The sequence below is a fragment of the Notamacropus eugenii genome, chromosome 4 (assembly GCF_028372415.1).
Source record: "Notamacropus eugenii isolate mMacEug1 chromosome 4, mMacEug1.pri_v2, whole genome shotgun sequence".
NCBI lineage: Eukaryota > Metazoa > Chordata > Mammalia > Diprotodontia > Macropodidae > Notamacropus > Notamacropus eugenii.
In genome coordinates, this window is record NC_092875.1 from 53136271 (window position 1) to 53152987 (window position 16717).

The following is a 16717-nucleotide window of genomic DNA, read 5'->3' on the forward strand; positions in this document are numbered from 1 at the left end:
GTTAAAGTTACATAAAAATGGGAGTAATTATTGGGTTTTTTATCTGTTTCCTCCAAGAAAGTCCTCCTTGCCATGGCCCCAGAGCCAGTCAATTGCCTCACTTTCTTGATTGTCTCTCCACATCCCTTGTTGCTATCTCCTTCTCTTCCTTCACAAAGCCACCACCCTTGCTCAGGCCCTCATCATCTCTCACCTAGATTGTTATAGTAGCCTTCTGATTGGTCTCCTTGCTTCCAGTTTCTTTTCTCTGCAGTCTATCTTTGATGAAGCTGCCAAGTTGATATTCCTAAAGTATAGTTCTGACTGTGTCACTCTCTACTGCCCCTAAGATAAAATACAAACTCCCTTCTTTGATATTTTATGCCCTCTACAATCAGGCTCCAACCTATCTTTGCAAACTGATTTCACATTACATCCCCTCCTGGATTCTCTATTCCAACCAAACTGGAATGTTCCATTTGGCTGAAAAGCAGAATGTGTGAAAGTGAGTAATGTACAGTAAGCCTTGCAATGTAGGCTGGAGCCAGCCTCGAAAGCAGCCAGAGGATCACTTTGATTGGGACACAGAGTTCGTGAAAGACGGTAAGATGAAATTAGACAGGAAAGAGAGATTTACAAAGCACTTTCTCATAGCAATCCTATGAGGTAGGTAATACAAACATTATCTTCATTTCACAGATGAGAGATCATGCTCAGAGGAGGAAATGCATTCCAAGGTCACACAGTTAATGCCTTGGCTCAGAATTTCACAGAATGGTTGAATTGGAAGGGACTTTGGAGATGATCTGGTAGAGAGGGGAGAGAGGGACAGAGACAGAGAGACAGAAAGAAAGAGACAGAGACAGACACACAAACACAAAGACAGGGAGAGGAGTGAGGAGAATGAAAGGTGAAGAGAAGGTGGAGAAAGAGAAGAAAGGAAAGAGAGGAGACGGAAGAGAGAAGTAGGAGGGAGAGGGAATGGGAGGAAAAAGAAAGAGAGAGATTTATAACCCTTTAAAATTTACAAAGGATTTTACAATAATTATCTTATATGAGCCTCACAACCCTGAGAGGTACTTGCTGTTATATTTCCATTTTGCATTTGAGGAAACTACGGCTGAGAAAAGGTTAAGTGACTTAGCCAGAGTCACACAGCTAGAAAGAGCATGAGGCAGGATTTGAACTCAAGACTTTCTGGCTCCAGGCCGAGGGCCCTAGCCCCCATGCCACCTTGTATAAACTCCTTGTTTTACAGATGAGGAAATGAGGCTCTGGGAAGAGAAATGACCTGCCCAGCCAGGCCCTTTGTCACTTAACCCAAAGGAATGTCTCAGATGAGATTGGGGTGACCTGGCATCCTTGCAGACAACCACCCACTCTGCCCTTGACTAAGGCTGTCCCATCTGCTTCTTCTTTCAGACATTGATGAGTGTGCTCAGGACCCGTTGCTGTGCCGGGGAGGGACCTGCATCAACAGTGATGGCAGCTACCAGTGTCTGTGTCCTCCTGGCCACGAACTGTCAGTTGATGGCAACGCTTGTGAAGGTGAGTGGCCTGGGCGAGGTGTGGGCAGGGGGTTGGGGGTAGAGACCTTTGGTCCCTGCCCTGGGCCCCCAGCTGTTGAGTGCTCCTTTCCTAGATGTGAATGAGTGCTCCCTCCGTGACAACCTGTGCCGACATGGGCGCTGTGTGAATGTCATTGGCACCTACCAGTGTGCATGTGACACTGGCTTCCAGTCTACTCTGGATCGACAGGGCTGTATAGGTAAGGCCAGCTCCTGAGCCCTAGGACTCAGGACCCAGGCAGAGGTTACCTGACAGGACTACCCCAGCCACCATCCCTGCCTCTGTCTTCATCCTTAGCTCAGTCTCTCTCCCATCTCTGACTGTCTGTTTCATCCCTATTCTTACATACTTTATTTTTCTGTCAGTTTACCCTTTGTCTATCCTACTTCCATTCCATCCCTCTTTCCCCTGATCTACAAAGTAGAGAAGAAGGGGCACTCTTAAAGCTCTCCTTTGGGCCCAAGTTTGATTATTCTAATTTCACAGGATTCAGTTAAGCACCTATTGCATGCCAGCTGCTGCCCATGGTGCTGAGAATGCTGAAGTGAAAGCAGAGGACTCCTTATCTTCAGAGATCACAGTCATCATTTTCCCACCATCCCCATCTCTATCCCCTGTACCTCCCCACTCCTGCCCCCCTTCCAATCCCTCAATTTCTCTACCCCTCTCCCCATCAGACTGGATGCTTTCTCTGCTGAACTGGCTTCAACCCCACCTTCTGTCTCCCACAGACACTGATGAATGCAGCGTAGGAAATGGGGGCTGTGAGACCCACTGCACCAACACGGAAGGCAGTTACCAGTGCAGTTGTGGGGAGGGCTATGCCTTGATGCCCGATGGCAGGGCCTGTGCAGGTAGGTGGCCTGAAGCTGGCCTTCAGTGGGGAAGTCAGCTGTCTGCCTGCGTGTGATTCCTCCAACCAATCCTCCCCCAAGCCCTGCATCCAGAGTCAGGGTGTTTGCACCTGGGACAAACATCATAAACTGTTTGGGCTGACAGCATTAAAGTCACCTTGACAGTTGTAGGGGAGGAGGATGTGTGAGAATATCCCCTTATAGGCCTTGAAAAAGCAGGGACCCCAGGACTCCAAGAAACCACTTCTGGAGAGGCTCCCATCCCTCTAGCCCATCTGGCTGTTTCCAGTTTTAAACAGCTATTATTCATATCTAGGTGCTAAGGTCAGTTATTTATTCACACTTGGCATCCAGGAAATCTTATTGCAGGGGGCAGGTGGGGCCAAGGGAGTGAGCATTCCAGCCAAGATCCAGATAAGATCTTTCCTGGAGGAAGATGAAAGAAGACCCAAAACCAATCCTCCCACTCCCCCAGATCCCTCCAACAGGCCTGTAAGAGCTGGCAGTGACCTTGGTGAGGGAACAGTGATGCAGAGTTAGAATTAGAGCAGGGAGCCTCGTATCTGAATCTTCCACCTTCTAGCCCTATGTACCTATGGTTTCAGCCCCCACCACCTACACCAAGTCCAGCCCTCTTTCAGTCAGACAGATGGTTGGAATCTGGCCTTCACTGAGGTGGTGGTGGTGAGGGGTGGCCCCACTGAGGTGAGGGTAAGGAGCAGACCTTCCCAGAGGCCCCTGATTTTATGACTTAGGACAAGCAGTTAAAGAGGGATGGGTATGAGGGCGTACCCACCAAGGCCCTAGCTGTGCTCAGCAAGAAAGCACGAGAAGCCAGGGAAGGCAAAACTAAAGTTAAAAGATAAGATTCCCATATAAGATGCCTTGTTTCCTTTCCCAGATCTTGCTCCAACTTAAAATCCCATCCTTGCCCTTTCTCCTAGGATAGCCAGTACTTACAGGTGACAAGAGAATTCTCAGGCTGGAGGAAGTGATCTACCTCCCTTGCTTCCACCCCCTCTCCCAGGCAGCCCTGCCTCTGTCTCCCTATCTCGGTCCATGGGGTGCTTTCAAACCTTTCAAACCAATCCCTCTGCTCATCTCCAGCCTCAGGAAAGTCTGAGAAGCTAGGGAGGGAAAGATTTCCAGGAGAAGTCGAGGCATGGCACTCCAGCAGGGGCTGAAGTAAGCTCTCCCCTTGCCGTCATACCTTGCCTGAAAGTTTCTCCTCCCTGGGGGCCAGTGAGGAATGTCCCCCAATCTACTACTGATCCTTGGGCTTGGGCACTGATCCTTGGATGCTCCTGGGCATCCTGGCAGCTCCTATCCTCTGGCAATGAGGTGTACCGGACTTCCTTCCCCTCTGGTATTCCGCAGTAGAACCCTGGTACTTTAATGGTGGCTTCTCCCTCTCCTTCCTCCTGTGGAGATGTATCTCCTGAGATGGTACCGCAGTTAAGCTGCCCCCATTCACCCTTCTGTCACTGGCTTTACGCCACCATAGATCCTCCCTACCCATCTCTTTTCCTAGAGAAATCTAAATGGTGTTCATTAAATTTTTCACCCTGGAGCAAAATATTGTTGGCCCTGCCCTCGTTCGAGCTCTGACCAGCTCCAGCCCTAAACTCATCCACAGACTCAGCCTCTTCCCCAACTGCCAGCCCTAACCTCTGTTTTCCCTCCACCCCAGACATTGACGAGTGTGAGGAGAACCCAGACATTTGCGATGGAGGCCAGTGTACCAATGTACCTGGCCAGCACCGCTGCCTTTGCTATGATGGCTTCATGGCCACCCTGGATATGAAGACCTGCATAGGTAAGCATTGGGAGGGGGGTGCTCCAGGAGGCACAAGGACCTCCAACGTACATCTCTAGAGAGGGTTTTGACTTTCATTTTCTCTTCTTGGCTTGGAAACAGAAGGAAAGCTGGGCTAGGTTTATTATCGCCATTTTATAGATGGGGAAAAAGAAAAGTCACACAGTGAGTCAAGGACAGAATTAGTTTTCAAACTCAGCTCCTCTGGCTTACAATCTGGGGCATTTCCTATTGCCTCTCATCCTGGCTATGGCCAGAATAGTTTTCCCAGCCCTATTCTCTCCCCTCACTCTGGCCCTTCAGGACCTCAGTGGCGGGAGTGGGGGGACAGAAAGGGGAATCACTACTCCACTATCCACAGACCAGTGGGAGACCTTTCCAGAACTTCTGCCTATACATTCTCAGCTCCCCTTTCCCCATGCCTCCTATCCCTGGGAGCATAAATGAGTCTAGGATCTTGGATAGGGAATCAAGGCTTAACAGAAATAAGAAAGAACAAACATGAAGAAGAATTGAGGTTTCTAGGTGATCACAAGCTCAAGAGGAGTTAACAGTATGGCATAGCAGCCCCAAGACCTAATGTAATCTTAGAAGGCATTAAGAGAGGCATAGACCAGGATGAAAGAAGAGATAGTAGCATACTCCTCTGTAAGAACATGCTTGGAATATTGTTCTCCCTTCTGGGGCTGTGTTTCTGGAGGTACATAGGCTGCTAGACGGCAGCAAGAAGAGGGCAGCCAGGGAGGTAAGGGGATTGAAAAGGGGCATTGGACAAACTGAGGATACCAAGCCTGAAGACTTGGTTCAGGGCAGTCATTGCTGAGCAACTATCATGGTGACAGAGTTTAGACTCACTTTGCTTGGCCCCAGAGGACAAAATTAGGTACAATAAGGACAAGTTGTAGGCATGCCAATTTCATCTCATTTAAAGGAGGCAAAAGTTTATTCATATCTAGAGCTGTCCCACAAGGAAATGGAGTGCCTTAGGAAGGAGCGAGCTCCATGTCACCAGGTATCCCAGCAGAAGCTGAAAAAAACCAATAGGAGTGTTTCTGTATGAGATAAGAGTTTGGACTAGGCAGCATCTGAGGTTCTTCCTGTCTTTGTGGCTTTAGAGTTCTGATCCCACCTGCCTCCTTTCCCAGCCTCCCTCCTAACTCTCTTCCCACCTTCCCTAAAGAACACGTAGCCCTACAGTGATGCAGGTGTCCCTTGCTCCTGGCCCAGGGTGTCTTTTCCTTTGTCTTTGAGGGTCCTGTCCATTCCCCCAGAGCAGGGGGAAAGGTCAGGGATGGAGGAAACTTTGGAACAGGATATTCAGAAACTCTTTCTCCCAGATGTGAATGAGTGTGACCTGAATCCCAACATCTGTCTCCACGGCAACTGTGAGAACAGCAAGGGATCCTTCATCTGCCACTGTCAGCTGGGCTACTTTGTCAAAAAGGGCACAACAGGTTGTACAGGTGAGTGACTAGAACTGCTAGAACCAGCCAGCCACCAAAGCCAACATCCAAAGCTCCAGAGACCAGCCCTCAGCCCTGTTACCTCCTGTCCTGGCTCTATAGCCCTGGGCCCTCTGCCTTGTGATGTCAGAAATGCCATCATTATCCCTCTCCTTATTCTTACTTCCATTGCAGACATTGACGAGTGTGCCGTCGGTGCCCACAACTGTGATGCCCGGGCCTCCTGTGTCAATGTGCCTGGTACCTTTCGCTGTATGTGCCAGTCAGGCTGGGTTGGTGATGGCTTCAAGTGCCACGGTAAGTCTCAAGGAACTGGCAAGATGAGCCATGATTGTGGATGGGCAAGGAAGAGTTATCAGGATGTAAGTGTTAGTAGGTGAAGAGAACAGTAGGCACGTGTCCACATCTTGGAATGCTGAGCACCCTAGGGAGTGGGAGGTATGGGTACCCTTCTTTGGACATAGACCAAGCTCAGCTGGATAAGACAGAACTAATTTGGTGTTGAAGGTGGTCGGGGCACTGTGTTTGGAGTCTGAAGACCTGTGTTCAAATCCCATGTCTACCATGTTCTACCTAAGAACATTGGGCAAATCCCTTGACATCTGAGAGGGTTGGAAGAGATGGCCCCTAAGTCCCCTTCAAGGTATTCATTCAGTCACTGTGTGATTTTCCCTCAGACCTGGATGAATGTGCCACAGAAGACCATGGATGCCACATAAATGCTGACTGTGTAAACTCTCCTGGCTCCCACCGCTGTGTCTGCCGAGAGGGCTTTTCTGGGGATGGCTTCTCCTGTGTGGGTGAGAGATGGATCTCAAGCCTCCTCTGGCCCTTGGTTCATCCTAAGGGACCTAGCCCTGCAATCTGACTTCTGGGGGCCTTTGTGGAAAGGAAGATGGAGCCAAGAGGGAGAAGTTAGGGCCTGAACTAAGCTTTTGGGGGCATCCTGACTGACTGGGTGACCTCCAGAGTAACAGGGGAGGTCCTGAGTAATCAAAGCATGCCATAAATGATGGGGGAGCCCTAAGTGCCTGGAGGAGGCTGGGTAATGAGGGGGTATACCTGAATGATCGGGATGTGCCTTGAGTGACCAGAGGCCCTTGAGTGATTTGTCACCCTAACTGGTGAGTATATGACCCTGTGACTCTCAGACAGGGATGAGTGCGCTGACAACGTGAACCTTTGTGAGAATGGTCAGTGTCTCAATGCTCCCGGTGGTTACCGATGTGAATGCGAGATGGGCTTCAACCCCACCGAGGACAGCAGGGCCTGCCAGGGTGAGGGCTTCTGGAGTACTGGGCAGGGCAGGGCTGAGGGGAGGGGAGGGAGGGGAGGGAGAGGAGGTCTAGCCCTTCTAGCTTGGTTGGTCAATTTCCCTCCCCCAAGGGCCAGGACATCCATGTCACCTGGGGTATCCCAACCTCCATGATGGGAGATGGCAACTCTGGCTTAGCCTTTATGGGTCCCTCCTTGGGGGCCGGACAAGAAAGCTAGAACCTATCCAGAGTGGGGGATTATTCCACATGGGATGGACAGAGGACAGTCGTCACTGTACCCAGCTCTGGCCAAAGCCAGGACCAGGGCCAGGGCCTCAGTGACACTGAGTCCCCGCAGACATCGATGAGTGCACCTTCCAAAACATCTGTGTCTTTGGAAGCTGCCACAACTTACCTGGGATGTTCCGCTGTGTCTGTGATGACGGCTATGAGCTTGACCGAAGTGGAGGCAACTGCACAGGTCCTGAGGGTCCTCCTGTGAGGAGGGGAGGGTCCTGGGTGGGTGGTCAGGAAAGGGAGGCATTGAGAACAGGGTGCCAGGCTTGACATGGGTTCAAATTCCACCTAAGATATTAATTGTCAAATGAGATAACATTTGTAAAGTGGATCTGGCACATAGGAGGCACTTAATAAATGCTCATCCCCTGATAAGTTTTGTGACTCTGAGCAAATCAGCCTCTCCCAGCCTCAGTTTCTTCATCTGTAAAATGAATATAATATCCGTACCTCCCCCAGAGGGGTGTTCTCAAATGAGAACAAACATAAAGCACTCTCCAAATCTTAATACTATATGTAAATGGCAGCTATCATCAGCATTATTGTGACTGCATCATTATCATTCAGTGGGGAGAGACTATCCTGCAACTAGGCTTCAGGAATACTGGCAGGTGTAGGGGAGTGGGGGAAAGCTTTGACACTGAATTGTCTGTTGAGCCAGAATTGGGGGGAAACAGGATCTAAGAGATGGAGAGTATTCTTAGTCCGGGATACTAGACGTGGAGGCCAAGTTGAAGTCTGGTGGGAGTGTGATATAGAGGCTAGGATTGGAATCTGAGGATGGGAGTGAGGGCGGGAGTCTGCAGAGAAGGTCAAAGTGAGGGCAGGAGTCTGCAGAGCAGGTCAAAGTAGACTCCTAGGATTGGTTCTCCCTTTAACGAAGCCTCTCCTTCTCCTCACAGATATCAATGAGTGTGCAGATCCGGTCAACTGCATCAATGGCCTGTGTGTCAACACCCCAGGCAGCTACCTGTGCAATTGCCCCCAGGATTTTGAACTGAATCCCAGTGGCGTGGGATGTGTGGGTGAGTGACCAACCCAGAGTTTGCCCCTCTTCCTGGCAGCCAAACATTAGTAAGATTCAACTAAAATGAAGGCAAAACCAGTCTTTGTCCCAAGACATTGGGCAGTCAAGATAGAGCTGGATTTAAAGCCAGGAGTTACGGTTTTTCAGCTATTTCAGACTCTTCACAACCCAGTTTGGGGTTTTGTTGGCAAAGGTGCTGCCATTTTCTTCTCAGTTCATTTTACAGCCTAGGAAATTGAGGCAAACATGGTTAAGTGACTTACCCAGGGTCACACAGGCAGTAAGTAGCTGAGGTTGGATTTGAACCCAGGTCTTCCTGACTCCAAGTCTGGCACTCTATCTAATGCACCATGTAGCTGCCTGAAATCAGAAGACCTGGGTTCAAATTTTGGCTCTATTCATGACTGTCTGTATTACCTCAGGTAATCCATAACTCCTCTTGATTTCAGAATCCCGATATAGGGTGGCAGAGGAGGGAGAGTGGAATAAATTAAGCTCCCCTACTTTGGTCTCAGGAGCTCAGTTCCCCCATCACTGAAGCCAAGCATCAGGGCATGGTCTCTCTTGCTTAAAATGTCCCTGCCACTGTCCTCTTCTGCCCACTCAGATACACGTGTTGGGAACTGTTTCCTGGACACCCAGGACCGAGGTGATGGGGGCATCTCCTGTAGTGCAGAGATTGGAGTCGGCGTCACCAGGGCCTCCTGCTGCTGCTCCTTAGGTCGGGCCTGGGGCAACCCCTGCGAGCTCTGCCCTCCAGGGAACACAAGTGAGTACAGGCAGAGTCTCTGACAGGCGGGTCTGCCTGAGCCAGTGACCCACACACACAGACAGCACTGCCCTAAGGATCCTCAGAGCTGGAAGCGGCCCTATGGGATCCCATCTACTCTCTGTTGGCAGGAGCTCCTAATCTTTTTTTTTTTATATCAGGAATCCCTTGGGTAGACTTCTCAAAATCCTTCTCAAAACAAGGTTTTTAAATAAAGGAAAGGAATGCAAAATTTCCTTTTAGAAGTTAGTGAAATCACCTTACAATGGATAGCGTCCTGTTTACCTTCTCCAAAGGGCTGGAGAGAGGGAAAGAATTTAGAACTCGAAAAAAATGTAAATAAATGGTAAAAATAAATAAATGGTGAGTTTTTTTAAGTTAGTGAAAATAAATATACAACTTTGTTTCTCATACAAGTTCATGGACCCACAGAAATCTCTCCACAAACCACTGGGGATTGATGGACCCCGGGTTAAGAGCTCTTGTTCTCGAGACCATGGCAGTTGAGTAGGATAGCCACATGGTCATATATGCATCTTCTAGGGAAACTCCAGTTGGCAGCATTGTGGAGAATAGCCCAGAATGAGAAAATACTTGAAGCAGGAGACCAGTTAGGAAGCCATTGCAATAATCTGGGGGAGAGATGAAGACAGCCTGAAATATGGTGGTGGTTGTGGGTAGAGGTAGGAGAGACATTGAGGAGGTAGAAAAGGCCAGACTTGACAGCTGATGGGATGTGGGAGGAGGGGGAGAGGGGGGAGTCCAGGCTGAGCCCAGGAGTCTACAAGAGTGGTGGTGTCTTTGATAGAAAGTGGGTTTGGGAGAGAAAGATCACCTTTCTAAATAAACATATCCATAGAAGATAGATGTAATTGCAAAATGATATGTGAGGCCCAAGGTGGACATGGAGGCAATTTTTAATATAATATAAAGCATGATTGCTCTTTTGTAAGCCCCTGTTTAGCATCTAGCACTAAGTTAACTAGAAGGGGGCTACACCCAAACAGAGACAGCGGGGACACAAAAGGAGAGGGGGGCTGCACAGAGAGGCAGTGGGAGCATATGGGGAGGGGGGGGTCTAAAAATAGAAATGGTGGGGACACAGGTGGGGAGGGATCCTGCCCATAGAGATTGTGGGGGTTAGGTGGGGAGTGGGGCTATACACAGAGGGAGTGGGAAGGAGGCAGGAAGCCTCATAGGACTTTGTGGAGACCTGATCTCTTTCTGGATTCTTCCTTCCCTTGCTGGGCTCAGTCTCATGCCTCCCTCCCTAGCTATGGGCCTCAGGCCGCTTATCTCCCCATTTTTCTACAGCCGAATATAAGACTCTGTGCCCTGGAGGAGAAGGCTTCAGACCTAACCCCATCACAGTCATCCTGGAGGGTAAGTTCTGACTCTTACCTTCTCCAATGAGAAGGAAAGGTGGGACTCCCTGAATGGAAGGAGGAGGCAGTTCTGTAACTCCTGGAGGTGGGGGGGAGGTAGACTTCAGAGAAGAAAATAGAAACAGATATTTCTGTTTGCCAGGAAATGTTCCCTTCACATTACTCTCCATTGAAGGAGTAACCAGGAAGGGGAGCAATTACTGCAGTCCCACAGGGATATTTAAGGGCATCACTGGCAAATGGGAATCAAAAGAGACCAGCCTGAGTGCAGGGCAGGGGCTAGAACATAGAGAAAGAGGCCAATGCTCAGGGTCTCTTGAGGGCCTTCAGCCTCTGGGAAATATAATATGAATCTCCCCCACAGATATCGATGAATGTCAAGAGCTCCCTGGTCTATGTCAAGGGGGAGATTGTGTGAACACCTTTGGCAACTTCCAGTGTGAATGCCCCCTGAACTATTACCTCAATGAAGATACTCGCATCTGTGAGGGTGAGTGCTATATGCCTCCACTGTGCTGGGGCTCCAGGCTTTTGGCAATTGAGGGGTTAAGGCTAGGGTTCTAGCAGGGCTGGGACAGGCACCTCCTTCAACTCTTGGTCTGGACAATGGGGCTAAAATCACTCCTCTCCAGGCATTATCAAGGGTTGGGACCCCATAGTCTTCTTGGGGGACAGTGTGTAAAACTTGGATAATGACACAGTAGGAAAAGAGAGATGGCCTTCTGGACCTGGAGTCAAAAAGAGCTGAGTTCAAATACTGCTTCAGCTCCTTACTAGCTCTGTGATTTTGAACAAGCCCTGTAACTTCTTTTTGCCTCAGTATCCTCTTCTGCACAATGAAGGAGGTGGACAATAACCTGTAAGATCTCTTCAAGCTCTAAATCTATTATCAATATCTTTAGCCTAGAGACCTTATTCTCTTTTTTAAAGTCATGTCTTATTGGTCATTTTTAATTTGCATTGTGACTTCCCAGTAACTGACCCTCTCCCACACAACCCAGTAGAACCTCGTTTGTCCTCAAGAAGCATGACCAAACAAAATAAACTGACACAGTTGTCGCGTCTAACAAAGTATGCCTCGTTCAGCACCTGTTGTCCAATACCTCTGGGCCAAGACATGCTTCACTGGCACTTTGATGAAATTGAGATTAGTGACTTCTCTGATTAGAGTCCTGGTATCATTTTCAGTCCTATCTTCCTTTACATCATCCTTCTCCTTGTATACATTGTTCTCCTGGTTCTGCTCATTTCACCCTGCATTAGTCTACGCAGGCCTTCTAAGATTTTCGGAATTCTTCATATCTGTTATTTCTTCTTTTGGTCCAATTCTATTCATGGGCCACTGTTCACTTATTACCCGGTTGTTCCCCATCATCTCTTTATAAACTTAAGGTAACAGGAATCATCCATTTTCCATATCCTAGAACTGGAAGAGACCTTAGAAATCTTTGAATCCCAACTCTTCATTGTGCGGAATGGAAAATAGAGACCCAGGGAAGGGAAAGAATTTCTCAGAGTCACCAGTGAGTCAGTGAAAGAGCCAAGACTTAAATTCAAATGTGACTACCAGACCGGAGTTTTGTCTCTTGCAATGAATGGATGGATGGATGGAAGGATGTATGTATGTATCAATGGATGGATGGATGGATTGATGGATGGATGGATGGAAGAATGGACAGAAGGATGGATGGATGGATGGATGATTGCATGGATGGATGGATGGATGACCGGACAAATGGATGAAAAGGATGGATGGATGGATGGATGAATAGATGAATTGTACTGAGTATCCCATAATATAGACTATGACAAGGACAAAATGGAGGTACAAAATACTTTTTAAGGTGTAAAGGAAGGTCTGATCTGTTTCCTTTTTCTTATAGACATTGATGAATGCTCCACCCATGTTGGCATCTGTGGTCCTGGGACCTGCTATAACACCCTGGGCAATTATACGTGTGTCTGCCCCCCCGAGTACATGCAGGTCAACGGTGGTAACAACTGCATGGGTAAGAAGTATGATCACCAAGGGAACCAGAAAGGGGTACAGTGTGGGGATGGAGTATTAATCACAGAATCAAGAGGGGAAACTACAGGGAGCTACATGTGAGTATGAAGTGGGATCAGCCAGGCGACCAGTATCAAGGTTGGAGTGTGTATGATCACGCAGGGAGACTTGACAGGAAGCAGAGCATGGGTACATGGCTGTGACCCCTGGTAAGGAGAAAGGGATAAGGGAGGTCATCCAAGCCAAAGAACTAGCAAATAGAACCTATCAAAGCCCATTTGGCCTGACCCCTGGAAGAGGCTGGGAGCAAGGGCTACCGTGAAAGTGAGACAAAGAAAGTTGATTGTGATACCAATTTCTTCAGACTCTTTGCTGCTTGTTTCCCATGGGATTTGCCTGTGGGATTCCCCTCCCTCTTTTCCCTCCACACCTCTGCCCCATTCCTGAATTCTCATCTCTTCTCTACTCAGGCACCGTGTCTTCACCCTCTGTTTCTTCCTCTCTTTCTGTATTTCTTCCTCCAGCTTCCTCTCTCCTTATCTCACTCTTCTCTTTTCCCCACCTCCCTTCCCTTTCTTCCCATTTCTCCCCATCTCTCTCTGCCTACTTCTGTCCCCCTCTTCCTTTCTTCCTTTCATCCATCTCCCCATCCGTCTCTCTTTCTCCCTCCATATTTCTCGGTTTTCACCCTTGTTTCTTCCTATCTCTCCTTGCCTCTCTCATCTTCTCTCTTCTCCTGACTTCCCTGTCCTCTCCTCATTATCCTTTCTTTCCCTATCTTTCTCTGCATCCTATTTCTTCTGCTCTCCCCTCTTTCTTCCTTCCTGTCTTCTCCTCACCTTTTCTCCTTCTCATCTTCTCCCCGACTTTTCTTACTCTGCCTCCCTTCTCTCCTTTTACCTCTCCCTCAGCATCTCCCTGTTGCTCCCTACCTCTCTTCTCACCTCTATCAATTTCTTCCAGTCTCTCCCTGACTTGTTTCCTATCTTTTCCCCATCCCTCTCCCTTTGTTTCTCTCTGGTTCCTGGTCCCTCTCCCTCCACCCCTTTCTCTCTGGCCTCACCCTGCTCCTTACCCTAACCCTGGCTAGAACCACATTTGGGCTGCTGGCTTTGCAGACGTGCGGAAGAGCGTGTGTTACCGGCACCACAATGACACGTGTGAGAATGAACTGGCCTTCAACATGACCAGAAAGATGTGTTGCTGCTCATACAACATTGGAAAGGCCTGGAATCGGCCCTGTGAGCCTTGCCCTGCTCCAGCCAGCTGTGAGTGAGCAGCCCCACCCCTTACTAAGCATTTACTAAACATCTACTATATACTGGGCACTGTTCAAAGTGCCAGGGATATAAAGGCAAAAATTAAACAGTTCCTATCCCTTGGGAGCTTATCTGGAGAGACAACATGAAATAATAAGATAAATTCCTTGGGGGCAGGAAATGTTTAATATTTGTGATCAGGGCCAAAGGTTGTTTCTAAATGCAAATGAGATATAGGGAGAGGTAGGAATAATGGTAGAGGGAAATGGAGAGATATCGAGCGTGGATGGCAAGGAGCAAAATCCAGGATGTGGGTGTCTGTGATGGGTGATGGGTGATTTGACTGAAGACTAGAATGTTAATTTAAAAGTACAAAATCTGTATTTTAAATAAAAATGTAGCCAGGCCATAGGTATCTGTCATTTTCAGTGAATCTATCTTAAAGGATTCGAAAGGTCCAAGCTTACTATATATAAAATATAAATACATAATATATAAAATTTATAAGTGTAAGTAAAATGAAACATAAAAATTAATAGAAAAGGCAGCATGCTATGGGGCAAAGAACCTTGACCTTGGCATTAGTACCTCTTGGTTTGAATACTAGCTCCAAACTACATCTTGTGACTTGCGTTAGTCAATTAAGCTCTGAACCTGTGTTTCCTCACATCTAAATTGAATGATAATTTTTTTACTACCTATTTCATAAGTATACTGTAAGGAAAGCACTTAGTGAATTTCCAGGTGCTCTAGAAATGTAAGTTATTATCATGAGTAGTTGATTATGGAGAACCTAAAATCTGGAACATAAAGTATGTACAAGCTGAGAGGTCAGAGAGATTGACCTTAATTTCTGGAACTATTCCCGAACATATCATTAAATGCTTAGTTTATAAATATTTAATAAGGGAAGCAGTGATCACAAAGGGCCAATGAGATCAGATTTTGCCATACTACCATCATTTCCTTTTTAGATAAGATTTTTAAGACTAGTTCAGCTGGAGAGTCCTGTAGACAGTTTGATTTCAACCATGCATTTGATGAAGTATTTTAAGCAATCTTTGTGGATAAATGGGCAAGATGATAATATAATTAGGCAAATTTAGAACTAGTTGAATTTAGTCAGGGAATTCATCCCTGGTCTAATAACTAGACCTCACGGAGTAGCGATTAATGAATCAACATCTGCTTGAAGGGAGGTCTCTAGTAGAGTGCCCTAGGAATCTGTCCTTTCTCCTGGGGTTGTTCATGCTAACATATTTAACAGTGATTTGAATAAATACAGAGAAGACATGACTGTCAAATTTTCAGATGACATAGATAGGAAATATAGATAGCAAGTTGGATGACAGAATCAGAACTCTGAAAGGTCCTGACATGTTGGAATGGTAGATCAAATCATGTCAAATAAAGCATAACAGGGATAAATGAAAGGTCTTAACAAATGTAAGGTCTTGCAAAGACCAACTTTTCAAGTATAAGATAGAAAGAAAAAAAAATTTGCATGGAAAAACATATTAGGGAGTGTAACGTGGCAACCAAGGAGCCCATTCAGAGAGTCAGAGTGTCTAAAAGGAAGTAAGTAGTAGTACTATGTTCCCTTGCTGTAGTCAGACTATATCCAGAATACTGTGTTCAATTCTGGGCACCACATTATAGAAAGGACGTTGATAAGCCAGAAAGAAGATTTAAATGGGTAAGAAGAACATGAAAAGCTTTTAAGATCATCTAGTCAAACCCCCTCATTGTACAGGTGGGGAAACTGAGGCACAAAAATGGGGGTGACATTTACCAAGGTCACACAATGAGTTAGTATCAGAGTCAGGAACCCAGGTATCTTCCACTGCACTATTTTACCTCCCTCCCTTTGCCATGCTTTAGGTCTGTGTCTATCTTTCAGGTCTTTATCACTCCTCACATGTCATCTCTCCTCTATACTCTTAGGGAGAGACTAAGTCTTAATCACAGGATCATAAATATAGAGATGAAAGGACCCTAAAGGTTACTTAGCTTAGCCCCTTCAGTTTACAGACAAGGAAACTGAGACCCAGAGTAGTTCTTGTGCTTCTGGAAACCAAGGACAAGGCTGGCAGAGGGTCCCATGGGTGGGTGGGTGAGGCAACTCCAAAAAGGAGAAGGAAGGCATCGGTGTGAAGGAGATGAGGGCCATGGAGAGGCGGGGGTCTCCTTCTGAACCCTGTGACCCACAGTTCTGCTTCTTGTCTCACCAGCTGAGTACCAGGTCCTGTGTGGGAACCAAGCCCCTGGCTTCATCATTGACATCCACACAGGGAAGCCCATTGGTGAGTGCTCTCAGCAGGCCTGGTATAAGAGTCTTTCTGAAGAAGCAGATAGTTTATGTAGTCCACTTACCCAAATGCTTGTTGATGACATTGCTGCCGCTGCTGCCGCTTCTCTGCTTTTCTGCCTTTTATCGTGATATTTGATCTTTGTTGCCAACTTTTCTCCCAGTCTTTTGTCTGCTTTGTCGTGATGTGCCAGGCCTATGTACGCAGGCAACTGCATGTCTAAACTCCCAGGCAGGGAGGGCAGATCTGCCAGGTTCAGGCAGGGTCTCCCTCCTGGTCCCTTTCCAATCCATGCCTCTGACCATTCCCCTTCCCTGCTTCATCCTTAGACATCGATGAGTGCAGTGAAATTCCAGCCATCTGTACCAACGGTGTCTGCATCAATCAGATCGGCAGCTTCCGCTGCGAGTGCCCGGTTGGATTCAGCTACAACAGTGTCCTACTTGTCTGCGAGGGTACCAGAGTTTCCCCCTTTCTGGAGACTCAAATCCATCCTCTCCAAGAAAAAGACCCCTAACTGCCCATAGCCTCCTAGGAGACATTTCACCCCAATCCCTGACCCTGCTCACTGGGTAGATCCTCCCAATCCATCCCAGAAAAGCTTTTGGGAGCTTCCCATTGGATCCCTCCAGTCTTTTTCCCACTATCTTTTCTAGGGAGGGGGCCTCAATAATCCCACAGAGATGCCCAGGGGAGACTCTCCCTATCCTTCCCTGATCCCAAGAG

At 47.6% G+C, this 16717-nt stretch overlaps 1 protein-coding gene across 2 annotated transcripts in view; it reads left to right on the top strand.

The window, feature by feature from the left end:
* The window catches only part of FBN3 (fibrillin 3), a 103257-nt gene that overhangs the window by 55158 nt on the left and 31382 nt on the right, over window positions 1–16717 (top strand). For both annotated transcript variants that reach the window (XM_072600972.1, XM_072600973.1), the window contains 17 exons: window positions 1402–1527; window positions 1622–1747; window positions 2280–2402; window positions 4093–4218; window positions 5556–5681; window positions 5856–5978; window positions 6359–6481; window positions 6833–6958; window positions 7296–7418; window positions 8137–8259; window positions 8869–9030; window positions 10345–10413; window positions 10780–10905; window positions 12299–12424; window positions 13542–13691; window positions 15914–15985; window positions 16321–16446. In XM_072600972.1, coding sequence (XP_072457073.1) covers window positions 1402–1527; window positions 1622–1747; window positions 2280–2402; window positions 4093–4218; window positions 5556–5681; window positions 5856–5978; window positions 6359–6481; window positions 6833–6958; window positions 7296–7418; window positions 8137–8259; window positions 8869–9030; window positions 10345–10413; window positions 10780–10905; window positions 12299–12424; window positions 13542–13691; window positions 15914–15985; window positions 16321–16446 — 2076 coding nt within the window. The remainder of the gene's footprint in view (window positions 1–1401; window positions 1528–1621; window positions 1748–2279; window positions 2403–4092; window positions 4219–5555; window positions 5682–5855; window positions 5979–6358; window positions 6482–6832; window positions 6959–7295; window positions 7419–8136; window positions 8260–8868; window positions 9031–10344; window positions 10414–10779; window positions 10906–12298; window positions 12425–13541; window positions 13692–15913; window positions 15986–16320; window positions 16447–16717) is intronic.